Source organism: Caloenas nicobarica, chromosome 3 (assembly GCF_036013445.1).
Source record: "Caloenas nicobarica isolate bCalNic1 chromosome 3, bCalNic1.hap1, whole genome shotgun sequence".
Classification (NCBI taxonomy): Eukaryota; Metazoa; Chordata; class Aves; order Columbiformes; family Columbidae; genus Caloenas; species Caloenas nicobarica.
In genome coordinates this window covers 79,927,465-79,953,950 of record NC_088247.1, presented here as the reverse complement: position 1 = coordinate 79,953,950, position 26,486 = coordinate 79,927,465, and the positions used below count along the sequence as shown (strand labels likewise).

Genomic DNA, 26,486 nt, shown 5'->3' with positions numbered 1-26,486 from the left:
AAATGCTGTGTGTGAGGTCTTTTCAACTCCAGAAAGTACTCCTAATTAATCTAGAGCTATTTTTAGAAGCCTAAATTACTTATGTTACAAAGTCAATTTGATTATAGGAATCTTGCTAAATCCATAGGCCTTTCAGAAAAAAAAATAATCTTATGATATTTGCTTACTAAAGGTACTACTTGGCTGTGTGTGTAGCCTTCATCTGACAATGATGGAGGCTTCATTCATCTCCCAAATTGTCTCTCAGCAGTGTAAAATCTTTTGTGTGTGGATGTCTATAGTTTGGGGTCTTCTTAAACATAACATTTGGCTATTTTTTGCATTGTGGATGGATTTAGAGTTTTCTCTAGTGGTTCAGGATTTTCTTAAATATTTGTCTATCTAGTAATAGGTATACTGAGAAACTTCATACTCTTAATCTTTATTATGTGAAATTAAGTATAATTATCAGTTATAGTTTCTCTGGATTCCATACTGCTTGACTAATTTTGCTGAGTGCTGTTTAAATTTCAAGAATAAAATAAAAATCCTAGCTGTTCCTTATTTGCATTCCCACTGGAGAAAAACTACCTGAAGTGAGATGTTATGTGAATGCTTTTGCCTGTAGCTCTCTTGATTGTTGACTGGTCTTCTAGGGCCAGTTCAGTGCAAGAGGGGTTAGCACAGCTGGAACAAATATAATACCTCTGCCATAAAGGCACAAGTACAGGATCTGCTTATGTAAAGCAACCAAGGCTGTTTGCACTTTGTAAAGAAGCTGGCAGATTGATCTTAACAGGAATAACCGTGTATGAAACTCCGGAGTATTTAGGTGAATTATTTTTTTTATACCCCTTTTGGAATTGCTACCTGCTGTCTTGTCTGCATCTGATTACTAATAGAAAATGTGGACTTTGACTAGCTTTAAAGTCCAGAAGCAGAATTAAGTCTTCTGCCCATTAATACTCTGGTTTTTAACTCTGATCACAGATCTTCCCCTCTTATTTAACTGCTCTTAGTGGGTGCTTTAGACATGGTGCCAAAGTTTGTCTTAAGCACTTTACTTTCTAGATTTAATCCTCGACTAAGCTTTCAGTTTCAGGAATAGGCTTTACTCATTCTTCGGCAAGAATGCCTCAAGATACTGCTCAACTTTTTTTACCTCTTCTGTCTCTCTGAGTATTGGTGCAATTAAAATTTATAATCTTATAAATTACAAAAAATATTTGTATGGTTCTTCAGATCATGATTTGAGTCGTACGTTTGTTTAAAATAATCTCCAGGTAGATGCAGTGTGGTCTGCATACTTGTGTGGTCATGGCTACAGTGGTTTTTGGAGATCATGGTGTCTGCTGCACCACAGATTAATGTAGGAGGCGATTCACAAAGTTTGCCTGGTCTGCCAGAACTGGCCTCTGCAGGCTGTCTGCTGGAGCAGCCCTGAACTTCTGACTTTACCTTCTGTAGTAGACTGCCTTTTGCCTGTCATTCTACAGACTCTGTGGAGGTTAGTCTTGATCTTTAGAGTTAGTCATTAGTCATTACTGTGCTACCATGGCTGTCAAGGCATGCTTTCTAATCTGTTTTAGGAGTACGTATCAAACATCAAGCTTTTGGAAGAAGATAGGAAGATTGCCTGTATATGTTTTAATTTTTGGAAAAACCTTGTTAGCACTCCTAGTAGCATTCAGAAAAAGACTCACTTGGGATTTACACCATTTCAGCCTTTTTACTGCTGAATGTTTTAGAGATGATCTTCATCCTTCAGTTTTCTTTTGGAAGATCTTACTGGTCTTTTATAGCTTATTTTCTACACAGATTCTGTCTTGTGGTGGCATATTTGTCAGTTCCTGTCTCTAGTACCAAGTGTTCCTTACAGGCCTTGTTCTCTGGCAGTTCAGATAAGATCTGCAACAGATCCTTGTCTTCATCTCTGCTAACAAAGCTTGTCTCTAGCATTTTCATGCTATTGGTAACAGCTTGGTATTTGTTTCCTTCAGTGCATTTTAGTCGGTTCCCATGATAGCAAGCATATTTGTTTTTAACACAGTTAATGTTGCAATGATTACCTCTGAAGGCCTCCAGCTTTCCCCATGCCTGTTCTAATGAATGTTTATTCTCTGTGCTTACATGCACTGGTCTGAAACATGCAAATTTTAAATGAACAGGATTTGACTTAATGTGGCTAACAACTACACTGTAGTTGCTGACTTTGGATAGTAGAAGACCACAAGCTAAGCATAAACTTGAGTATAGTCTATGTTCAGGGTTAATGCATTACTTGAGCGTAGGTGGTTGTTTGAAAGCCTGTCTTTCATTTTATCTTGTGGATGAATCATCTCATTTTTTAACTTCAGGCTTAAAAAGAATGCATTCACAAGTGTTTCATGTTTGATGACTAAATAAAATTCCATCTTGTGTTGAGAAGCTGTCCCACAGCAGTTGCGTAGTATGCAGCTAGCCTGTGGGATTCTTTGCCATTAACTCTGTCTCGATGACATTTCATCCAGACTCAAAAGGAGGAAATTGTTGATAATCTGCTAATCTGTAAAGGGGATATAGGTTTTCATGGCTCAAGGCAGAACCTGATAACAACCTGCTGAATTTTAGCAAGAACTTTCCTAGCATTGATCACTTAATCTCTGGTGCCGCCGTCTTAGCACGCAGTGGGTATTACATTTTTCTGTTCTATTATGTCAGCTTGCATTGGTTACTATTACAGTGGACACTTCTTAAAACTTTGCACTAAAGACTCTTAAATCTTAATCACCTCTAATTTTTTTCTCCAAGTATGGGTCAGATACGTCAAGTGGGTACTAATATGTGGAAAATCTAGGACAAGACATAAAACTAAAACATTAAAATGTGCTATTTTTCTGCCAACAGATTTTCCCCTCCCTTTTCTTATGTTATGGTACCCATACTCGAAGTTTTTGATAATGCTTGTTGTATGAGTAGACAGTTGACACTTAATTCTATTCCCCAAGGTAACAGTTTTTTCCAAGAAGTAAATATTAAGCGTGAATGGGGTTTACTGGTGCTATATGTGTTGAGTTTAATAAATTCACTTTTTAAGCATCTTGAAATTACAGCAACATAATAAACTCTACTTGTAAAGGTACTGTCATGAGTTAAACAGATAATACAAATTAGGGTTTTGCAAGTAGACTTTAAAATTATGAAGAACAAATAATGACATGAGTACTTCATAATCAAGTAGGACATGAAGCTGTAGTTTAAATTAAATGTTGATTAAATGGTGTTTGTGTTTCTCTGCTGTGAATGTTTTGGTAGCTTATGATGCGCCAAAAACTGCATCCAAAGTCACTGAATTGACCATGATGAGACATTCTTAAAAATGATTCTCCTGACAAAGTAGACTAACTAAATTAAGTTGCTGTACAGGATTCTTCTAGGGATTTTATGTAAGACATGGAAAGCTGCTGTCCATGTTCCAGAAGGTCTTAGCCTGCAGGTGTGGTGTGAGGACAGCTGCCACTCCCAAGGAACTACGATGAGAGAGGGATATTAGCGCTCTTTCTCTAAACCTTGCAAGATTTGAGTAATATGTTGTTTGGCCTCTACTATATTCTAGTACAGACTTTTCCATGTATTCTTTCCCTGCATTGTGAGGCCCTAGTAGGCTAGGGCTGTTGCTGAAATCCTAAGTTTTACCAGTAGCTTCATCATGATGGGTATCAGAAGTAAAAGATTCATTATAAAGATTTTAACCTTTGGAATTACAGGCCTCTAAACCATCATACAAACTGCATATGCGCAATTCTATTTGTAGATCTCTGCATTGCTTAAATGTAGAAAAGCCTGCAGTTTGCACATGAGCAGGTTTCCTTTGGGGGCTCTCAGGTTTTGTTTCACCTGCTTGTTTCTTGCCAAGTTCTCTCTTCTGGTTTTGGTAGTCTTTGTTTGATCAATCTTTTAAATGCAGTTTATTATACATTAATGTTGTTCTTGCCTTGGTTTCCAGTCCCCTGTGTGCTGCTACTAGTTACGGTCTTTCTATAGTCAGTGGCAGCTAATAAATTAGAAACTTGCTCCTTTGAGTTGATAGTCTCCATTGGGCTTGTAGGGTAACTCATGCACTTCAGGGCTGTTAGTAGGTCAGCACACAGTGGAAACACTAAGGGTATAAATAAGAGTGCATTTAATTGAAGTAATGTCATAGGATCACACTTCAGAAACTGTTCCACAGGAAAACTGAATTGTGGGTAAATAGGATTTTTTAAATTGTATGTAAACAATATTGTATATATATTAATCTGTTATATGTTTCTGAGTTGTGGTTCTATCACTTTTTCACAGCTGTTACTAATGCTAGAGAAAAGTCAACGTTGAGGAGAGCAGACTTATACACTTACAGGTCAGGTTATATCATAAGAACCAGATTAAACTCTGACAAATACATTTTAAGTTACCTTTGAAAAAAATACATGGGTCATGTTTGGGAAGTGTAGTCTGGAACAAACTTTGTGCTCAAAGAAATTACCCACAAGTTTAACTGTCAAAAAACACTGAAGCCTGGAAATTCATGGCAAATGATAATTTGGAGGCAAGGAATGTGGTGGTGTTTTTGTCTGTTTTCACATTCAGCATGGTGCACCACAGGTCTGGGTCCTGATCAGAAGAATGACATCTCTGAAACTGTTCCTGAGAAGTTGACCTGCCTGTACATGTAATGCCACTTTGTGTAACTCTTGGTGCCTGTAGCCTTGGGTATATTTGTTAATGTATATTGGTTAGTTATTTTGGAAAGTGCCTTTTTAAAATTTGGCCAAATCTAGGATAGCATTTGTCTGATCTTGTTTGCTTTTTTTTCCCCTTACCATTCCTGTTCTATAACAGGAATGGCTAGTTTAGTTTTCCATGTCAGTGTTTCCTGACCATACACAATATGAAAACGAATATTTTTATTTCTTTAAAGATTGTTCCTTAAAATCCTGTATTTTTTCAGTATTAGATATAATGCTTTCATATCCACTTAGTGGTAGAAATTTTTCTAATTCTCAGCTTACATAAACACTGAGCTTCACGGATTAAATTTTGTTTTAATACCTAGGCAGCAGAACATAAGTAGACTACATACTTATAGGAGGCTTAAGATAGTGGTAGAAGCAGGACCCTCAGACTTCAGGTATTGCAAGACAGGCATCCTACTTACGTAAGGTGACAGTTAAATATACTTCTGATTTTACATAAAAGTGGCACTAGTAAGATGATACATACATAAACATACTTGTATATAAAGCAACACTATTGCTCTGAAGATCTCAACATACTTTTCAGTGTTCATTAAGGTGGCAGTTGTTTGTCATCTTGTGAACTTGACACAGTTTTCCCTGGTTAGTTAAAAGCACAGTGCACGTGTTGTTTATCCAAAAATACTAAGCATTTTTATTTTTATCTTTTTTCTTTATTTTGGGGAGAGATACTCTGAGTAACTTGTTTGGAAATATTGATCTAGTGGACTACACAAAAGACTAAAAGCTAGTTACTGAAATCCTTGATGAAATAAGGGACTTGGTCAGAAGTAGAACTCTGCAAAAATTGACATCTACCTACAGTTTAATGATAAATTCTGTGTGTTAAAAGGTGCTTTTCATTTGCAACCTAATGCCTGCTGGAGTAACACTGCCTTAGTATGTTTTAATAGGTTGTCTGCTTCTGTAGCGCCAAATAGTTAATAAATAATAGCAAAGGACAGAGCAGAAAGTGGTTGGAAATAAAGAGTAAGTAGGAGATCTTCTGCAGAGCTGGAATGTTGTCTGTTTTGAGAATGAACCAAATCTGAAGTATCTTGTTTTCATTCTTGTTTGTTCATGTTTTTGAATATCAGAGAGTTGTTGGATGGTTAGCAAATGTTCCCTGGCTTTTATAAGCTATGCTTTTGGCTGATTGCCTTGCATTGGTAAAACAAGGCATCAGAGCGCCTTGAGCTTTCTATTGATGTTCTACTTGAATTGCAAGTACCCGTTTTCTTGAAGGCTTGTGTGTCATTCCTCCTGTGTAACCCAGTTTGGCATTGTCACCTGGATATTTGTTTCCAGCCTGTTTAAAGTTTTGAATGATATCAAAAGGACAGAAAAGGAAGAACGCTGATTTTGGTGACACATTAGTTTGAGACTTTACTTGCATTTCACCAGCAAGTACAGACCTCAAGGCAGCTTTATAGGGAGTGTTCCAGTTTTGTTCCAGGCCATGCTAGATAAACATTTCTCTATTGTACACTTTCATGCCCTTTCTTTTGCTTCTCCAATTCGCACAGAGGAATTATTAATTGTAGTATTCCTTTAGCTTCATTATTAACAAATTTCTTTACACAGAAGGCAACTAAATTTGGTTTCTACTACTAACAAGATACAGTTAATTTCTGTAATAAACCTGGCAATCTGTGCTACAATTGCAGAAGCCTATTATGGAGTGTTTTGTATCAGTAATCTGACTGTGCCCTTCATTATACCTGTTGTCCTCTGCTAACAGAAACTAGAACTTAAAGTTTAACCTCGAAGTAAATGTGATTAAAGTCATTGTTGATCATAATATTAAAATCATTGAAGAGGTCACAAGTGTGCTCTCCAGAGCATAAATGTTAAGCACAGGCAATGAGGCTATGACAAGTATTTGCTAAATAGGATGAATGCTGTATAAAGTAAATGTGGCCTTTATTGGCCAGGGGGTGACTCATATTCCCGTATACTTTATTCTAGAGAATGGGTAAAAGGGTTACAAGTTTTGAACTGGAGGCCAGAAGTAACTGGGTTGTACAATGGCTTACAGAAACTACTTTTTTTTTTCTGAAGTGTTAATTTTAATACCTGCTAAAAATGCAGTTTCATTGTACACTCTACTCAAAAGGACTTGCAACCACACCATGCCTAGTCAATGTTTGTCTCTTAACTGAAACAGAAAGCTAGAGAAGGTAAATAAATCAACAACTTCATGTAGCTATACTTTCTCTATTCCTCTTTGCATGATCTGTAAAGTAGCTTCTCATAAGTTTATTTTTCTTAAAAGATTGGCTATCGCTCCTTTGGTGCAGTAAGATACTTGTATAACCTGCTAGACAAGACTGCTTTTATTAAAGATAACATGGCGAGCTATAGGAAATGAGGGCTTGCAGGTGACTCATATAGGCCATGCATACCATGCATATGTTATCACTTTGTTTTACTCAGGCATTTGGTGTTATTACAGTGCTGCTGTAGTAATTTAGTAATTACTACTTTTTATTGTTACTGGACATTCCAGGCCTTTCTGGCAATGGATTGCTGAAAACATAACCAAGTAAAAGGCCCAGTTCACTCTCATATACAGAGTTCTAGCTCTGACCCTAAGCTTTTTGTTGCATTTTTGTCATTCCACAAGTTGTACTGATGTTAGAGATAATACCATCTAATCATTAGCACTATATAAAGTTAGTATATTTATGATTCAGTATTCAAGACTGCTAAATTGGTCTTATTTTTAAGTTTCATCCTTTAAATAATTTCAAGAACAGTTTTGGTATCTTATTTTAAAGGCTTAAAGTCCACTGAAGTAAGTACAGGGCATTCCCATACATTAAGATGTTCTGCTGATGAGCAACTCCATAAAACTGGAAAGAAGTCCAGAGAAAATAAAATTTCAAGTGCAGGAAAAGGATTTATACCACAACAGCAAATAGAAAATAAGTCCCTCAAGAGCTGGTGCAGAAAGAGGCCAGAGGGCAGATGTGATACGGATTGAATTATGAGGATGACAGAAAGATGGGCAGATTATATGTGAATGTCTGATCATTCATGGTTAAGTGATTTATTTTCTTAAAGCTTGCAGATTTTTTCCATATAGAAGTAAATACTGTCTAGTAGAGGTATTTTTTATGAAATATGATAATTGTATTCTTCTGGAGGGTGAAACAAAGTTTAAGAATGTGATCTTGGTTTTTTTTGGTGTGTGTTTTTTTTCTTTCAGGGCTAGCTATGTGAAGTCCTGACACAGTGTGTGTTCCAAAACTATAAGTGTCCCATTAAGACTGTACACAGCAGCAGTGAACTGAGATTCTGGTAGATTTTCCTCTTCTCTCTTATGGTTTAGTTCATCTGTGATGTCTTAAGTTGGGTTTTTTCTGTAGTTGAGGTAACATCTCTGAAGTCTAAAGAGAGGTGAAGACATTCCACCTCAGTACAGGTGTTTTGTGCAGCATCCACTTCCATATTGCCAGGCACCACAGCAATTATAGATGTGTCACTTTAAGTAAAAGAAATTCTGCAGTAGTTCCTACTTAAACCAAATTGGCTGGCATGCTTTCTCAGAGGAAGATGAAATGTTATGCTGTGTATGGTGTAGTATCATAATCTACAACAGAAAGAGAAGGTGACAAGCAAGCTGAAACCTTAGAGTGGGAGTGGATTTGTTTTTGAAAACAAACTAAACCCCCAAAAACCTCTCGTCAGAGTTTGCTATGTTACAGCATCAGCAGGGCAAGTTGTTCACTGAGTTCTTCGTTGAAGAGCAATGTGCTTTAAGTGCTCAAATCACTTGTCAGGAAACAAATACGAAAGGGAAGAAGGTTGTCTGTGCATATGCAGCTTTTTTTTTTTTTTTTTGGAAGATTCTTAATTATTTCCCAGCTCTCCTTGTATTGTTTTTTTGCCTCTAGCTTCAAGACAGGTTGAAAAATGATGTTATATCTGAAACTTTCTGAAGACACATCTGTGCTGTCAGTCCATTTCAGAATTTAATTGCAGAAAAAGATATAGGTACAACTGAGAAGTAGCTAGCACTTGTTGGAATGAGTCCTTCTAAAAGTGCTTCATTATTCAGCATGGTCTCTCTTTACAATTTCTTTCTGCACTGTAGAATGAGAGCATCTTAATTCCTTACCAATTATAGACTAAATGCTTGCATTAAGAAGACACATTTGGTGTCTTTTTGCATTAGCATTGACAAATAGTACTTTGTTACCACTGATGGTGAGAATTAACCCTTTTGCTGGAATATGGCAATATATGTTATATCCATGTAACAGTGCAAGTAATGCAGGAAACCTGGAGACTGCAGTTTCAGATGGAAGGACACTAAAACATGATGGGACAGCATATTTTTACATCTTCTGATAAAGTCTGATATAACTGCAAAACCACTAGCTGCTTAAGCTATTCAGTTGCAATGAGTTGTGAATGTTAGCTGTATGGACAGGTTGCTTTTCTGTGAGGTTGTGGATGGCGCATGTTGTTCCCAAGCACTCAGAGGAGGGCCAATTATTAGGAGCTTGTCTGGGGAACCTACAGTGTTTCCTTCCTTGAGGAGGTTTTTCATGTAATGTTCATATTCATCACAATTTTAGGTTTAAAGTTTAAGATTTTATTTAATTACCATCTGACAATACTAAAATAATTGTCTTTTTCTCTCTTCCTACCCCCATCTCTTTATTTTCCCCACAATTAACTAATTGTGGATGAGTGCTCACTTAGAGACCTTTGTAGTTGGATGATTGAGGCTTTTCTTTGTTACTACCCTTTGTGTTCCCACTGATAGCAAATGTATTTTTAGCTTTCTACCATGTCGAGGGGATGAGGTTTTACTATTTAGACTAACTTGTAATTGGAGCACCCCAATTTGTGGATGCATCAGTAAATGTGGGTTTGGACAGTTCATCTCTGTATATGCCTGATGTGCCAGTGGATATAACTTCTGAGAATGTTAGAAACTGGGCTCAGTTAAAATGTACTCAATGGTACCAAATACAAATATTCTAACACTATCTTAAAAAATGGGAGTTAACTGTAAGGGAGACTGGTAAAGAGTCCAATTACCATTGAATGGCTAAATAATTAGCACTTGTTCAAGATTCGAAACTGGTAGCAAAAAATGCTAAGAGGTTGCAGAAATAAACATTGCCTCTACAATTATTAGTGTCTCTCTTCTAGGAAACAGCAGAGAAAATATTCAGCCAGCCAGATGGAAACCACACATTAGGATTTAAAGCACGTTTAAGGAGCTCTTCAACCTTGTTTAAGTAAATAAGAGTATTTCAAGAGGAGTACATTTTTTTTCTTTTCCATAGATTGAATACACTCTAAAGATGTGAAGTGTGATAACTAGAAACCTGAACTTTTAAAATGAAAAATTAATAAATCCTTTGGTTTAGCTTACAGCAAGGAACATGGGATGTTGGGGCTTTATGGATGCGTACTGTCTATAGCAATCATTTTCCTGGAGTTGTTAGAGAATCTTTTTGCCCTTTGTATGGAGCTCACAAAGACAGGGCTGGTGTATGTGTTGTTTTGACTTCTTTGCCAAAGCATGTACTGGGGTAACTGTCTTGTATTTCTGGCTGTTCTGGAGCAAGCTGGGAGATCACTGCTCCCTATTGGTGTCTTAGTCTTTTTTTCATGACTAATTACAGCTCAAAACAGAAGTAGTTTAAAGTGCTCCTATTAGGAAAATAAAAGCGTTGCCTGTTCTGATCCTCCGTTAGGACTGGAGGGGGTCAAAGGGGTAGGAGAGAAAGAGTAACTTTTAAATGGCTTTAGTGGACTGTACAGGGTAGATATATTACTGTACCTTTCCAATTTTAATAACTGCATCTTTGCAAATGCTTAAAGTTAAAGATTGGTCATCTATCAGGACAAAACAGAGGACAGGTTTCAAATGCATTTATATCAGCACCTGACTGCGCAGTTCTATTTCTCATGCTATCCATCACTTGTACCTAGAGCTGCAAGTGCTTCAGGTATTATGTGTGCAGATAGTGATCACTTAAAATTCATACTATTTCTACAGGTAAATGTTTAAACTTGCATACCTAGCTCATTTTACATTCTAAAAACTAATGAATTTTATTATGTTAACTTACCTTATGCACCAATTATTTTCCCTGTAATAGGATTTTAGTTGTGCACAATCATAAGCTAAAAGTGAAAACGAGAGGTTTAAAGCTCAAAAAACCCCTTGAGGACTCTTGATAAACTTCAAATAGCTGTCATAAAATAAGTTTTAAAAACAACAACAAAAAAGCATATTAACTGTGATGTATTTTTCTCTTTTTAAAAACAGGTGGACTGAGGGTCATCCAGAATATTTTTGTTTTTTCTTCCAAATAGAAGATAAATGTGTTAAGCTGGCAAAGTAATTCTGGTAAGAATTTTCCTGTTCCTTCTACAGTGAATGTCATTATCTGTATAAGTGTTCACAGTCTTGCCACGCAAGGGAGCTTTTTGTACCATTAGTGCATTCCCTTTCTTACAAGGGAACCTTACAAGGCTTCTTGATCAAGAAGTATTAATCTACCTGTTATATTCAAATGTTGTATTGAAAGTTATTCGGCTTTCTTCTTGCATGTTCTATGCTTGGACATGATGAAAATATTTGAGTATCAAAGATTTTTACTTCAGCTCTTTATACAGAAATTAGAGGAGTTAAATATGCTATAGTATTCATTAAGTGGGTTTTATGTGGATTAAATGTTCTTGTTTCTATAGCTGCCATCACTGATTCTTGGTTTTGTTTTGCCTTCTTCAGTAATCCTCTTGAGAGTTTTCTACAGCTGAGTCTTGTACTTCTTATCTCTTTTGTTTTAAACTTTTCAACATGTACTAGTGCTGACCAACCAAAGAAGGCTGTGGCATAACAGAAAATAAGAACAAAAATGTTTTTATAAGATAGAGCAAATAGACAAAGTGTATGAGTGCTTTGTGTGCATTATTTAAAGTAAAATTAATCAGTTTTGGAATCAGTACCAATGCTTTTTAATATTTTCTCCTGAACATGTACAGTAGGGTTATATCTTGAATTAAGTACATTACAGTAGTGATTGCCACCCACTCAGTCTTGCTTGAAGGAAAACACCATGAAGGCTGGTAAATCTAAAGCATTGTATTTATGAAACTCCCATATTTATCTTAACTCTAATTTTTTTTTCTTTTTTCGCCTTGAAACAATCTGCATACTGTTGGAATACATAACATGGTAGAAGATAGTGTGTTCAATTAAACTATTAAATAATGTTTCTGTGCAATGCTGTGTAAGAGGTACCAATTTTCCCTTAAGCTTCAGGCCAAATACATTTTAGAAGCAAATGAAGATTTCTTTGCGACCTAGATGTGAGCTGCAAAGCTGAAACAAAGTCCTTAACTTTAACTTATGCAGTGGAAGAGAATTTTGTGTGTCATAGTCTTATAAAATGATTGTTTGGGATTGTGGGCTGTTGGCTAAAGTTTCGCTGAAATAATAAATGAAATCCTCTAAGCTCATCATTCTCATTCCCTTCCACCCTATGTTGCCATAAGGACGACTCAGCCCTACAGACACTCCATCTGTTGCAGGGAACAGGGAGCATTGAAGAAATGCCCCTTTCTTCCCCCAACCTTTTTTCCATCAGGGAGTGTATTTTCTGGTGAATTTCTGGATGTTCTTCTACTTACAGCTCAGACATGAGCAGTGCCAGTAACTCACTGGCACGGGAATTCTTGACGGATGTCAACAGGCTGTGCAATGCAGTGGTCCAGAGGGCAGAGGCCAAGGAAGATGAAGAGGAAGAAACTCATATGGCAGCACTGGGGCAATATCTGGTTCAAGGCCGTGGATTTATTTTGCTTACTACACTGAACTCAACTATTGATCAGGTAGGAGTTTCTCTTGCCTGGTTAAAATTTTGGTATTGAGCTTTAACCATGTTGAAGGGATTTGTCTGGCTCAAGTTTCCTTGCTTTTCTATGGTAGAGTGTGTGAGTGAATTGTGAAGACTAGAAGTTCAAAAGGTTATGTTGTGGTTGCATTCTGTCTTCAGCAAGAGCAGAAAAATTAAAAATAACTAACCTGTTTGCCAGCTGATACTGATGGTTACTAAACTTTTGACTAATTAAGGCATATGTGAACTTGGAGTGCAGCAGCCGAGTGGAACCAGGAAACAGTAGGTTCAAATTTTCGGTGGAAGTGTGTTTATTGAACCCGCAGGACAAACTGGCAGTGTTTCATTTAAGAAGGTCCTCCTGGTTTAAGGCAATAAAATATACACCTTTTTATTTTGTTTACGGGCCATGAGATGTATTTTTGCTCTTTGTTAAGTAAGTTACTCTTGAATGTAATAGAAAGCAAATATTTTGTAACTTCAGCTCAAAACAGAAAGCATTTTTAAAGAGGTGATCTGTTTATGCTATTTTTTTTACATGAATAAAAAGTAGCACACACCCCTGGTAGCTGCAAATGTCCTTTTTTTCTTCTTTCTCCTTTTTTTTAACACTATTGGATAGGTACTCTCTATTAATAATGGGTAGGATGAGATGTGCATTAAGTCTTTGCTTTGAAAGTGCAGATCCCAGTGTTTAAAAATAATGAACCAAGTGAGTCCTGGTTGAGTTTACTCAGCCCTTGTCTTAGTTGATGTCAGCTACTAATGCTGGTCAAATTTCTTAGAGGTTTGTGTTTCCTTCATGTGGTGACATGTGCTAAGGCTCCAGTCAGGTCTGCTGGCTTGGTTCTGGATTCCAGTAGGTGCACTGGCTAAACAGCAAACCCACAAGACAGCAATTGCATATAAAGACTAAGAAGAATCCTTACCAATACTAGAGCTGTGCGGTTTTTTTAGATGTCACGTGAATTTGGCATAGTTGCTGTTAACAGAGGCTTGAGAATGAGAGCTGCTGGAAAAACAACTGGCTTTTTTGTAACAAGAAAGTGAGGGATTCCATGTGCCTACCCCCAATAAAAACCCACTTCTGAAGTAGAAGGGGAAAAAAGCTTGTGGCATTCTTCATGAAACATCAGCCATTCAGCAATTATTTCCTGAGGAAATATGTTAAAGAGGGAAGGAGGAAGATTTTGGATAATGAGGAAAGTAAAATTCTGAAAGTGTACCACTGACATTTGAAAAGTTAATATTTTGCTTTTTGAAGTCTTATTGTGCTTTGAATGCTGTATTGCTCGCTCCCGTTCCTAATTAATTTGTTTTGCTGAAAATACCTTTAGTAGAAGAAAATTGGGAGAATGACTTTTAATAAGATTACACTTCAGGTCTATTTGTATTTATCCATTCAAATGAAACAACTTAAAATCTAAAATTATTGATACATCTCATCAGACAAATATTAGCTGTATTTGTTATATGTATAGTTCTAAGTACATATAAAAAACCTATATATATTAGCTATATATATGACTATTTAAGTTGCTTATCTCCATACATTTTAATTTCATTGCTACCTCAAATTTTTGGAGAAGGATGTTGCTTCAGCTGCATATCCCGCAATGACTGCCAAAATACTCGGGTCACTTTTTGTGTTTTAAAAAGGGAGAATTTTTGATCTTTAGGACCAAAACCGTTTTGCTGGTGCTGCATAGCACCAAGTGAACTAATTCTGTTGAAATTCTGTGCCTTCTGCCCCTCTCTGTGTTGAAATTTAGTGTTGAAGACTTAAAATCCCAGCAGGACTAAGGTGTTGGGTTTTTTAGTGGTTATTCTGTGTGTGTGTGTTTTTAATTAGGAGTAACCTTTTTCTTCTCATACTACTTCACCTTTCTATTGTGAGTCAATAATATTACTTGATAAGTATCATTTTGGAGAAAGTAGAAAGTTTCCCATCGAGTTCTTTGAAGTTACTTATTTTTTTTTTATAACTACAATTTCAAACTTTCTTGGGCTTCATGTTGGCTTTGTTTAAATCAACAAGTTATTTGCTTTTGACTTTTCTGGTTTTGTTCTTTGTGTGAGGAATTCCTTCAACAAGAAGTAGTAGGAGAGCTTTGTATAGGAACAGTTGCAGAAGTGTAATAAATATCTTGGATACTTTCTGATTGGCTCTAGTTAATGATTATAGCACTCTGCAGTTAGGTCACTTTTTTAGTGCATAAACCAGCAGAAAGGTATAGGGAATAAAATAGCTTTGTAAAATAAAGCAAGCTAATTTATTTTTTAAAAGTACAAAAGCTTTTGTTTCTATTTTCCTTCTGACATAGGAGTTGACGTGTCGGGAAGAACTTCTGACGCTCCTCCTGTCACTTCTGCCATTGGTGTGGAAAATCCCTGTCCAAGAAGAAAAAGCAATAGGTATGTTTTAGCACTTAGTCGTGTTCAGGACCTAGAAGAAGTGATTTGCATATTACTACAGAGCCTTGGACTCCCAACTAAAGAGTTCATTGTAATATGTATCCTCTTAATATGGAATGAAGACGTGAGTTCTGCAAAGACCTAAACTCAAATACCCATGTTCTGTCAGCACACAAGGAAGACAGAGATTGTACAGAGAAGGGCTCTTGGTCAGTGCCAAAGGCATTGCCCATGATACTGTGTAGCTGAATTTGATGGTGGTGAGACTTTTCAGGTGACTTAAAGGGAAAGAGATTTGAAAGAGTATTGATATTTTTGCTAATGTGAAGTTTCATGATGAGTAGAAGGGGAAAACATACTGATTATTTTTAAAAACAAAGAAGGTGACACATGCTGGCACTAAATTGTCTTATTCTGTCGCTGACCAACATTTTCTTCTGAAATTGAAGAAATAGAGAACAAGCTTAAAGCCAAAGAATGGACAACAGAATATAAAAGAACTGCAATGTTATAAGGGAGGCAGGCCCTGGAAATAGAATAATACTGGATGATTATGAACAGAACCAGACTTCGTTCCTTAGGAAATATGATGTTCTATGTCAAACTGATGTGCTAACTGAGGAATCAAATCACAAGGGTTCAACTGCCAAAGAGTCAGTTTAAAGTGAATTAAGGAAATGAAAGAGGTGATACAAAACAAACTGCAAAAACTGAACCAGGAAATCACAGGGATTTTTTTCTTTTTCTGTTTGTTTTGTACTCCTGCATTTCTCTGATGCATTCTTTTTCATATTAGAGGATAAAAGAGAGGATGAAACAAATTAAGTTACCTGTCTGTTTGAGGGAGTTCCTAAGGATTCTCACCTGAAGTTCTTCTAATGTTTTTTCTATTTTAAACTCTTGCAAATTGAAGGCTTTTGTTAATGTTTGTAGGCTTGAAGTGTTTAAAATGGTTCCACATCAATGTTTTATAGAACTTTTATATATTTAACTCTCATGCTTGCTGAGTTGCATCTTTCTTTCATGTTCCTGTAAGCACGATTCAATTAAAGAAACACTTTGGTTATCTTATGAGAGCTTAGTGACTTTTCCAGATTTAATTTAAAATGCTGTTGTATAAATAAGTTTTAAGATGTCCTGCACTCTGCATAATGTACTGTTTTTGCTTCTACAAATGTCTGTCTCATAGTACTAATGCAATAAATGTGATGTATCCATTGTGCACTAAGAACTCTTTTTCCTTGGTCTGAAATGGAGTGTATGTTAATTCAGCTCTATCAGGCAGCTTTTCTTTCTGTGCAGGAAATACCCTTTGTTTGAGAAGTACTCCTGCTTAACTTCTTGCCTCCAAAGGAGATGATGCTTCTTCCTTAAACATAACTGACTTGATGAAACAGCAAGGCACAGTCATACTTGCACATGGAAGTGTCTTTTCTTTCAGTTTGAAAAACAGTTGTAGCTATTGTGTGGGCTTTTGGGATTTTTTTGGGGGGCACCTTAAACATTATTCCTTTCCATTTCCCTCTTGTCCATGACTCTTCTAAAATCCATAACTTTTATTTCTACTTTTTGTGTTTGGAACAATTAATGCAGAAGACAGAGGTCTGAATATTTGAAGATCTACACTGTTTCTAAGTAGAGAAATATATATATAAATATATTTTTTTTTATTACTGCTAGTACTCTAACAATTTATTTTTCACTCATTCTAAGAGGGCTGTGCATTTAGGCACCCAGTTTGTATAGCAGCTGAGTTGAAAAAGACATTTTTTTTCTTCCCCGTAGAGTTTTTCTTCACTTGTTGTAGGATATGACTGTTTGGCAATGCTTATAGTGATACTTTAAATATATCAAATGGTCTATATATAAAGTAAACATTGCTTGAGTAACTGCCTAAAACTGCTTCCATAGCTAAGTAATAGGGGAGATCTGAGAGCTGGTATCCTGCTGATTAATAGTTTAATTCTATGGTATTAGTATGTCTAACTTACCCAAATGTACAGTGAACATAACTAGAGACTTGCGGCTATATTGTTCTTTTATATCCTATCTGTAACTGGACAAAAGATTTTGCAAAATAAGCTTTTTTCCCTTTTCTTCCTAAAAGTCCTTTCATCTATGTCGATAACATCTTTTCTTAAGAGCAAGGAATAGCTGTGCCTACAGAAACATTTTAGGAAACTCTCTAGAACGTTTTTGTCTAACCCTAATTAGAAAACGAACTAATTTGTCTAGGCTTCGAAAATAGCCAGTATGGTTCCTAAACATGAGTTGTTGCTGACATTTTTTTTATACTGAAAATGTCAGACACAGGCATATGCAAAACCATGACCTATTAAGAAATTATTTCTTTTTTTTTTAAGCTGGAAGTATTAAACTATAAAATTAGGGAAAATGCTGTAGATATTTTAAAGTTCCTGAATGTTCATTTAATGTTCCTTTGTCTTTCCGTTTCAACAGATTTTAATATACCCTCTACAGTAGACATATGCCTGACCAAAGAGAATAATTCAAGTTCTGTGAAATCTACTCAGGAAAAACTAGGCTTGGATGGAAGCGCTCGTTCATCTCTTCAGACTTCTGTAAAACTACACCCTCGATCTCGAAAAAGTGGACGTCAGCGCAAAACCACCCATCGTTACTCTGTGCGAGATGCAAGAAGATCTCAGCTGTCCACTTCAGATTCGGAAGGCAATTCTGATGACAAGACCACTGTTGTAACGAAACACAGACGCTCCCAGTTACTGCAGCCTTTTTTAACATACCCAGTTAGGGACAGCTACCTTGCAGGTAGAAGTGATTGCCTGCCTGCGGAAGTGGTTCCAAGTTCTAATCCTGATGCCTCTAATCTAGAAAATTCCAGCCAAATTGCTCTAGCGCATGAGCTAAACCCAGAGATCTTGAGTGAGCCAGATACAGGAGTTGCTAAGAATGTGGATAACTCTCCTTTTGACTTATGCCATGTCTTATTGTCACTCCTAGAGAAGGTGTGTAAATTTGATATTACTTTGAATCACAGTTCTGCTCTTTCAGCTAGTGTGGTGCCCACATTGACTGAGTTCTTATCAGGATTTGGAGACTGTTGCAATGTAAGTAGTAGCACAGAAAATGTAGTGTGTGCAGGGTGGACAGAAGAACCTGTGGCTCTAATCCAAAGAATGCTTTTTCGAACAGTGCTGCATCTTATGTCTTTAGATATTAGCAACACAGAAACGATGCCTGACAATTTACGAAGAAATATAACAGACTTACTTAAAGGAGCATTAAAAATCAGAATTTGCTTGGAAAAGCAACCTGATCCTTTTGCTCCAGGATACAAGCAAACACTACAGCAGCTGCCAGTTCAGGGTGACTTCATATTTTCTAGATATCATCACAGAGCCTTGCTTCTACCTGAGGTTATAGAAGGTATCTTGCAGATTTTGATCTGCTGCCTACAAAGTGCATCCTCAAATCCATTCTACTTTAGCCAAGCTATAGATCTGGTTCATGAGTTCATACAGCATCAGGGATTTAAGCTGTTTGAAGTAACTGTGCTTCAAATGGAGTGGCTGTGTATGAGGAGTGAGGGAGTAACTGGGAAAGCCTCAGAGCATCTGAAGGGCCTAATCAACAGCATCATGAAAATAATCAGCACTGTCAAAAAAGTGAAATCGGAGCAGCTCCATCAATCAATGTGTACAAGAAAGCGGCACAGACGATGTGAGTACTCTCACTTCATGCATCACCACAGAGATCTCTCTGGGCTCTCTGTATCTGCTTTTAAAAACCAAGCGTCCAAAAACCCCTTTGAAACTTCTGATGGAGAAGTTCATTATCCTGACAGATGCTGTTGCATTGCTGTTTGTGCACACCAGTGTTTGCACTTGTTGCAACGAGTTTCTTTGAGCAGCACTTGTGTTCAACTTCTCTCGGGTGTACATAATGTTGGAATATGTTGTTGTATGGATCCAAAGTCTGTGATCATCCCATTACTTCATGCTTCCAAGTTACCAATATTAAAAAACTTTCAACAGCACATATTGAATATCCTTAACAAGTTTATATTGGATCAGCTGGGTGGAGCAGAAGTTTCTCCAAAAATTATACAAGCATCATGCAATATATGTACTGTTGACTGTGATCAACTGGCTCAGCTTGAAGATGCCTTGCAGGGCAACTCTAGTGATGCTGGTTTTGCATCTAGTTCCTCTTGCAGAGTTCAAGGAATTCTGCCTAGCAGTGGATCTGAAGATGTGTTGTTGAGATGGGATGCATTGGAGGCCTATCAGGACATTGTTTTTGAAGAAGACAAACTACGCGGCATGCAGATTGCAAGCCATATTTGCCACTTAATTCAAAAGGGAAATGCAGTGGTCCAATGGAAACTATATAACTGTATCTATAATCCTGTGCTTCAGAGAGGGGTTGAGCTAGCTTGCCATGCTCAACAACTCGGACTAGCGACAGCTGATAAACACACAGGCACCTACCATAGCCAGTGTTTGCCTTCTGAAGTACTTCAGATTTATTTACAGACACTCCCTGTGTTGCTTAAATCCAGGTTGGTTGATTTTCTGTTCATTAATGGAAAACGTGCTAACTATGTACAGAGCTTTATATATTTGTTACTGATCAGAACATAAGTTTTATTTGCACTGTAGGTGGCACTTGGATATTGCAGGAGTGGCAACAAGAGAAATGCTTGAATAACAGAAGATTTAATCCTAGATTCATAAACCATAGAAAGTGAGGGCTCTCTGTCAATGAGTTATGGTCTTTAACAAGCCAAATTGTGTAGAAGCAAATAAAAATCTTTGTCCTGTGTGACATGCTCTTTGCCTCTCTGTTCCTCACACTAAAGTGAGTCAGGAACATTGAACAGAACGTGTCACATTTCTGTGGGAATTAGACTACTTAGTTTTCTGATCTGTTTCCCTTTTCCTTTGAGAATGGTCTTCACAGAAACCACCTTTCAAAAATAAGGCTTGAGAGGTTTACTTGTCCTGAAATTAGTTTCCTAATTTATGAAATCCTGTTCATTTAAACAACAGCCCAAAAACATTCTTCCAAGGCATGAAACAGAAACTCACCTATTTATTGTTGAATTGATGAAATAGTTGTTTAATACAACATATGGAATCTTACTCAGAATATGAATGTGCCCTTTTGTCCAGGGAAGATTCTGAGCTCTCATTGGAGTCCTGACAAAATGACATGAATTTAGTAGGCTTATCTGAGACAATTACAAAGAATAGACTAGTATTCCAGTTTGTGTAAAGGATTATCTAATACAATTTTAACTTTTATCCTAGCTTAAACTGTATCAGAAGCTATTAATTTTTGAAAGTGCACGTAGTGGCAAAGAGGCAAGAGAAGTAAAGTTTAGATTTAAAAAAAGTTAGCCTATTTCCTACTGGCTTAAAGATGGGAATACACAAATAAGTACGTGATTCATTTGATTCAGGAGTGTGTAACTCGGTTACACTAAAGGCTGACCCTGTGGGGAGGAGATGGGAGGGTAAGGAAGGTGGATGTCAACATGTAAACATAGTACACCAAGAAGCTTATGTATCCTTACCCCAGATTTTGTGTGAATTCAATGTAACACTTGGAGCAGAAAGAAAGGAGAAATATACTTGGAAACAAATATACAGAATGGTTTTAACACTGGACATCCTGGTGTAACAATTGCACAAAAAGTTGTGCTTGGAGATATTCCTGAATTCTACCTGAAATACATCATCCATGCAACTAATAGACTTAGCTAGTAAAATTTCGTAGAACTTTGAGTTTATTTGGGAAGGAATCTCTACTTTGTGTTGAAGTCATAGACCGAGAGAAATAAAGATATTTACTAGCTCCAATTGCTAATAAAATATTAGAGGGAGGAAGTACCACTGAAGAGCAAATTTCATAAATCAAGTTAAACACCTTTTGTGTGTTGATGTGGTCTACATTTTAGAGGTTAATGAATATTTCCTATATTATATCTTACAAAATCCCTGAATTTTCTACTACCAAATAGATGATGTTTACTTGGGATTCTGAAGTACGGCAAACAAGGTCCTCCTCTCTTTAATTTACAGTTTAGAGTAATTTATAGCACTTACTGTAAACATGATCAGTCCTTGATGTTGTTCAGGTGTGTAGGACAGAGGGTTATTTTTGGATAAGATATGTAATCTGAACTACATGAATTTGTGGTTGACTTATAAGGTAACTCTTATGCTTTCTGTTGCAGGGTAATTAGAGAATTGTTTCTGAGTTGTAATGGAGTGAATCAAATGACTGAGTTAAATTACTTAGATGCTTTAAGAAGCCATTCTTTGAAAGTGTTAGAGACTTTGATAATCTGCCTTGGTGATCAGGAGAAAGACCAAGCAATGCCAGAACTGGAAGGCCTCAACAGCGAACAAAAAGAGTCTATGTCTGACTTGCCTGCATCTCTTTGTAGCCAGCATGCTGTTTCAGAAGTTCCTCAAAGCCTGAGCAAGTTTTATGCTGGCTTGAAAGAGGCTTACCCAAAAAAGAAAAAGTTTGTGAGCCAAGACATTCACATCAACACAATAAACCTATTCCTCTGTGTTGCTTTTTTATGTGTAAGTAAAGAAGCAGATGGTGATCTGGATTCAGCTAATGACTCTGAAGATACATCAGGATATGATAGTACAGCTAGTGAGCCATTACGCCACAAATTACCATATCTGTCACTGGAAAGCCTTACTTTGCCCTCCCTGGAACATATTCACAGGGCTGCAGATATTTGGTCCATGTGTCGTTGCATCTATTTGTATAGTTCAGTTTTCCAGAGACAGTTCCATAGGCTTGGAGGCTTTGAAGCGTGCTATAGATTACTAATCCTGATAATTCAGAAACTTGCAAAAAATAAGGAAAAGGAGCAAGAAAAGAGGGAGAGAGTATTGAGTGAAAGCAGCAGAAGTTCACATGGGAGTCCTCGTGGTGAGCTCCTCAACAAGGATGACTCTATTCAGCTGGCTAAAAGCGGAGAGGTGACACAATTGGAGCTTGACAGTTCTGACAGTCTTGCTGGTGCAGAACAGCTGGTGCCTGAATGTGTCTCCTGTCACAGCTCTTTGAGTGGGGAACACATGTCAGTTACTTCAGGTGCCAATCTTGAGGGGATAAAGACTTCTGGAAGAGAAGAGACTGAGTGGGCACTTCAAGGTATCAGACTTCTAGAAGCTCTGCTGACAATCTGCCTGCACAGTGCAAGCACCATGCAACAGAAGATGGAAGTAGAGTCGTTTCACCAGGTACTGTCTGGTTTCCCATTGCTTACTTATATTTGTTACATACAGTATTATTTTAACAGTACTTTAATCAAAAGTGCTTTCAGAGATGAAAAAGGTGTATGCTGTTATAATGGTACCACATTGTTTGTGTAGTACTGAAAGCATATGGTTAAGCGATGTGCCCAGTGGTCAGGGTAGTGGTCAGCAGGCATGAAAGAAAGGGGGTGAGTGGATGAACAAACTGGCAGTTGCTGTTTCTGAGGAGGCATGTTCCCACATGTCGACGTGTCTCTTTTTGTATTGAGCAGGACATTGGTAAGGACCCTGCAACCCTTTACTTGTTCTCCAACATGATATTTGTCCTTGGCTCCTCTGGGTTGGATCCCTGTTCTTGCCAATTGCCTGCTTTTTGGGGGCTGGCAAAGAATGACAGATTGATTCAGGCTGGATGACACTTTTACTTTGCTCACTCTTTTGAAATGTTTCTAGTTTATTCTCGAAACATTGCTTTCGCTTGCGATGTTTGGGAAACAGCATGTTGCCAGATTATTTTTTTTTCAGTGTGCAGATTGCTTAACCAACAAAATCTGTCATGACAAACAGGATGAATCTTTCTTATTGTAAGAGACTGGGTGAAGTCTGGTTTTAGCTGAGAAGTCAGATTAGTGTAGGTGAAAGGGGGAGTTCTTAAAGTACTAGACCATTTTGTTAGCCAAAACATAACATGAATCAAAATGTTTGTCTCCCGCAAAACACAGAATACTTGTGTGGATGATATCTTACTTCAAGTGAGGGAGCAGCTTGCTCAGTCAAAAGTGATAGAAACTGACTTGGCAAAGCCTCTGTTTGATTCACTGCTTCGTGTTGCATTGGGCAATTTTTCTGCTGATCTGGATCATTCTGAAGAAAAAGTTGAAAAGGTATGAAACACCAGCTAAGTAGTCTAATTCTAAATACCACAAGGTTTGCTTGGTCAGGTTTAAGTTGTTTGTGTCTATTTTTAAACTCAATAGGACATGTTTAAATGTGTTTGGATAATGTGGCCGTTGACTAATTCTCTGATTCTTGTATGTGTGTAAGTTTAGTGCTGGTTATTGATACATTCCCCACATTTGCTGCTCAGAAAGAAATCATGCCCCCAAAAGGAGCAAACTGTGTTATGCTTTGTGGATATGCCTGAAACCTGGCGTTCTCTTCACCCTTTCATCCCACAACAGCATGTGACAAACTCTCAAAGGGGGAGAGGTTCAAATAGGGATGTTGACTGACCTTATTGGCTGCAGACACATCTTCACCTTAGAGTGGATGTCAAGGTTCATGTTTATGGTGGTAGTGATTTTGGAAACACAGTTATTCTTAATGCATCGGCCACCTGCTTACCCAAGCTTTGCTTAAGTAGTTAGTAAGAAATATCCATCTTTGAAGAATCCATTTTCTTTGTAAGAATGAGGTATCCATAAAAAGTATCTCAAGTTTCTTGGAAGTGTGTTATTAATTTGTTTCTTTTGCTAACAGGCTTGGAGAAAATAGGCATCTGGAAGGTTCTAAATTACTTATTTTTCTGACCTATGATGGTAAATTTGTTTGTTATACAGACCTATTACACTGAAAAAGAGCCTGTGCCACAACCTGAAGATATTTCTGAAGAAACTGAAGAATCACAGTGCTGTAGTCTTAAACTTTTTGCTGAAGAGGAAGGATATGAAGCAGATAGTGAAAGTAACCCGGATGATAGTGAAACCAAGAATGATGGTAAATGTGAACTTTGTGAATATACAAAGCAGTTTCTATGACATTAACAAAGCTCGCTTGTCTTTTAACATGTACAAAAATAGGGTGAGCATCAGAGACCTTTAACAGGTAGAAAAGGTTTAACTTTTTTACTTCCAGTAGGATGCAGTTAAAGATGGAGAGATGATGAATATTCTTACTGAGTGTTACAGGAACTCTTCTGTCCTGATTTTCCAGGTTTATGTGACTCCTGCTGTAAAGTCGTGTTGCTCAAATGTATCATTGTGGTCTAGAAGTAGTTTTCTCCAGAGATGCTTATTAGTAGTTTGTTTGAAAATCAATGCTCATTTTATAATTCCAGTATTATAACAATCTGGTAAAAAAATAGTCTAATTATATCTCTTTGTATTCATTCAGTGACTGATGTGCATATCTCTTGCTGTATCCTGTGTGCATAATTAACTTTGAACATGAATTTGCTTTTAATTTTTTCCTTTGTGCCGAACATCTGATCCTTGCGTTCATGTATGAGGTCAGCATGAACGGTAACAGCCTTTAATAGAACTGCTTTCAACTGTTGCTGTTTACCTCTGTGACAAGGCTTTATCAACAGATACACAACATCTTAAAAGCATTTCTGAATTACTAATTTAACCTGAATTATTTACATGAAATGTATGTCCACCAAATAGTTATTTTTAAAGTAACATGCTTTAAAGTCTCTCCAAGATGTAGGAGGAGAGGCTTAGATTATTTTTTTCTTTTTTGGTTGTTATGGAGGTATTCTGTCATGTGCTGTCATGTGCATTTTCTGAGTTAAATAACTAAGCAATTGCTTCCTCTAACCTTTTCACACAAAATAAAGTCATTTAAATTCATTGCCTTTCTTGGCAGGCTCAGAGATGTGTATAGAAGCCTGAGGCTCAACTACAATGATTTTTACTGTCATGTTTCATGAATTACATATCTCATCACTACTATGTGTGTCCAGTTCCCAGGAAATGAAGGCACATAGTTTAAGAGCATGTCACAGGAGAAACTGTATCCTTGCCCTTCTGTATTGGCAGGAAAATGCAAAAATCTGAAGCAGAATAGAAGATTGTTTTAACTTCTGAAAACTGCCTATAAGCTCATGACTTTTTTTCTTGTCTACCTATGAGAAGGTTGGGGAAATTATGTCCTTGGATGCTCTGCTTAAATTGTGCAAACTGTATTCAGCTGAGAAAGTTTCAGTAAGATGAGTGTTTTCTTTCAGGAGCAGACACAAAGGCAGAACCAGGATGTACTGGTCCTCCAGGTTATTCTAATGACCTAGCTGAAAACATCAATCAAGGAGAATTAATATATCCTGAAATCTGCATGTTAGAATTACACTTGCTCTCAGCTGGTAATGCAAGTTTAGATGTGCTTTCTCATGTATTCCGAAGCTGCCTGAAAATCATCAGCCAGAAGGAGAGAAATGCCACTGTGCTTATAGAACAGGTAAAAATGTTATTAAACAAAGGCAACAGCCAGAGTTTTAAAGTTCCAGCATACCTAATAGAGTGATCTCAGACATATTCATTTGTTATGGTATTTGATAAGACCCAAAACAATGCAAGTGACTATTGCCAGCTGCATTGCATTAAAGTTACCAGAAACTATAGTTAATGAATGTGTTGAAAGATATTTGACCTACAAAGCTTTTGAGTTTCACAGTTGCCTTATTTTATCAAGACTGTTCAATCACTAGAACTTATAGATACAGCTTTAATGACTGTCAGGCCATTGAGAGAAAAAAAAAGGGCAAATATCTCCTTGTGTATCTTTATATGTTAACATTCTATATAGATATGTATTCAGTATATACTTTTAGAAACGTCAGTGATGTACCTAAAGAATGTTTAATGCTATTATTCTTAAGTTTATATTAGAAATTAGTTATGCAGATATTGATACCATCACGGTCCTTTGGAATTTCTGATGGCTAGCTTGTTTTTTGCTTTTTAATAGCTAAATTGAGTCTGTGTCTTGCAAAAGAGGAAAATATGGTTAAATAATCTAAGCTTAAAGTGCTTGTTTATATCGCCATTTGACTAAGAAGCAAAGTTAGTGCTTTACAGCTTAAACAGGAAATGAAAACTGTTTTATTTCAGTATTCCAGTTGTTTGTGGGAATTACTAGTTTTAAATCACTAACACATATGTATTTCTTTTTTCTGAATGTCAATATATGAAATTACTTGTAATTCCAAATCTCATTTTTCATTACTTTTCAGTATTGTTTAAAAAGAGCAATCTATCAAACTAATAAATTTAGAGATTTTTCAAATTAGCTTTATCTGAGATGCATTTGTGAAGGATGCTTATAAGTAAATGGCGCTTTTTTTTTGTAGTTACTCTTTAATCTTGAGTGAAAAGGCTGAGGAAAGGTTGAATTTGCTTTCAGTAATGCTTCACTGTATATTAACATGCTGTATTTTGTCACAACCTGTAAAATCCCGTAACTCTGTTATGCAGGAG

At 36.9% G+C, this 26,486-nt stretch overlaps 1 protein-coding gene across 4 annotated transcripts in view; it reads left to right on the top strand.

Moving 5' to 3' along the window:
* The window catches only part of LYST (lysosomal trafficking regulator), an 84,374-nt gene that overhangs the window by 5,523 nt on the left and 52,365 nt on the right, over positions 1 to 26,486 (top strand). For all 4 annotated transcript variants that reach the window (XM_065630525.1, XM_065630524.1, XM_065630527.1 and 1 more), the window contains exons 2-9: positions 11,032 to 11,112; positions 12,401 to 12,599; positions 14,929 to 15,019; positions 17,480 to 19,562; positions 21,243 to 22,275; positions 23,013 to 23,174; positions 23,850 to 24,006; positions 25,241 to 25,467. In XM_065630525.1, the coding sequence (XP_065486597.1) occupies positions 12,408 to 12,599; positions 14,929 to 15,019; positions 17,480 to 19,562; positions 21,243 to 22,275; positions 23,013 to 23,174; positions 23,850 to 24,006; positions 25,241 to 25,467 (3,945 nt within the window). In that variant the 5' untranslated portion in view covers positions 11,032 to 11,112; positions 12,401 to 12,407. The remainder of the gene's footprint in view (positions 1 to 11,031; positions 11,113 to 12,400; positions 12,600 to 14,928; positions 15,020 to 17,479; positions 19,563 to 21,242; positions 22,276 to 23,012; positions 23,175 to 23,849; positions 24,007 to 25,240; positions 25,468 to 26,486) is intronic.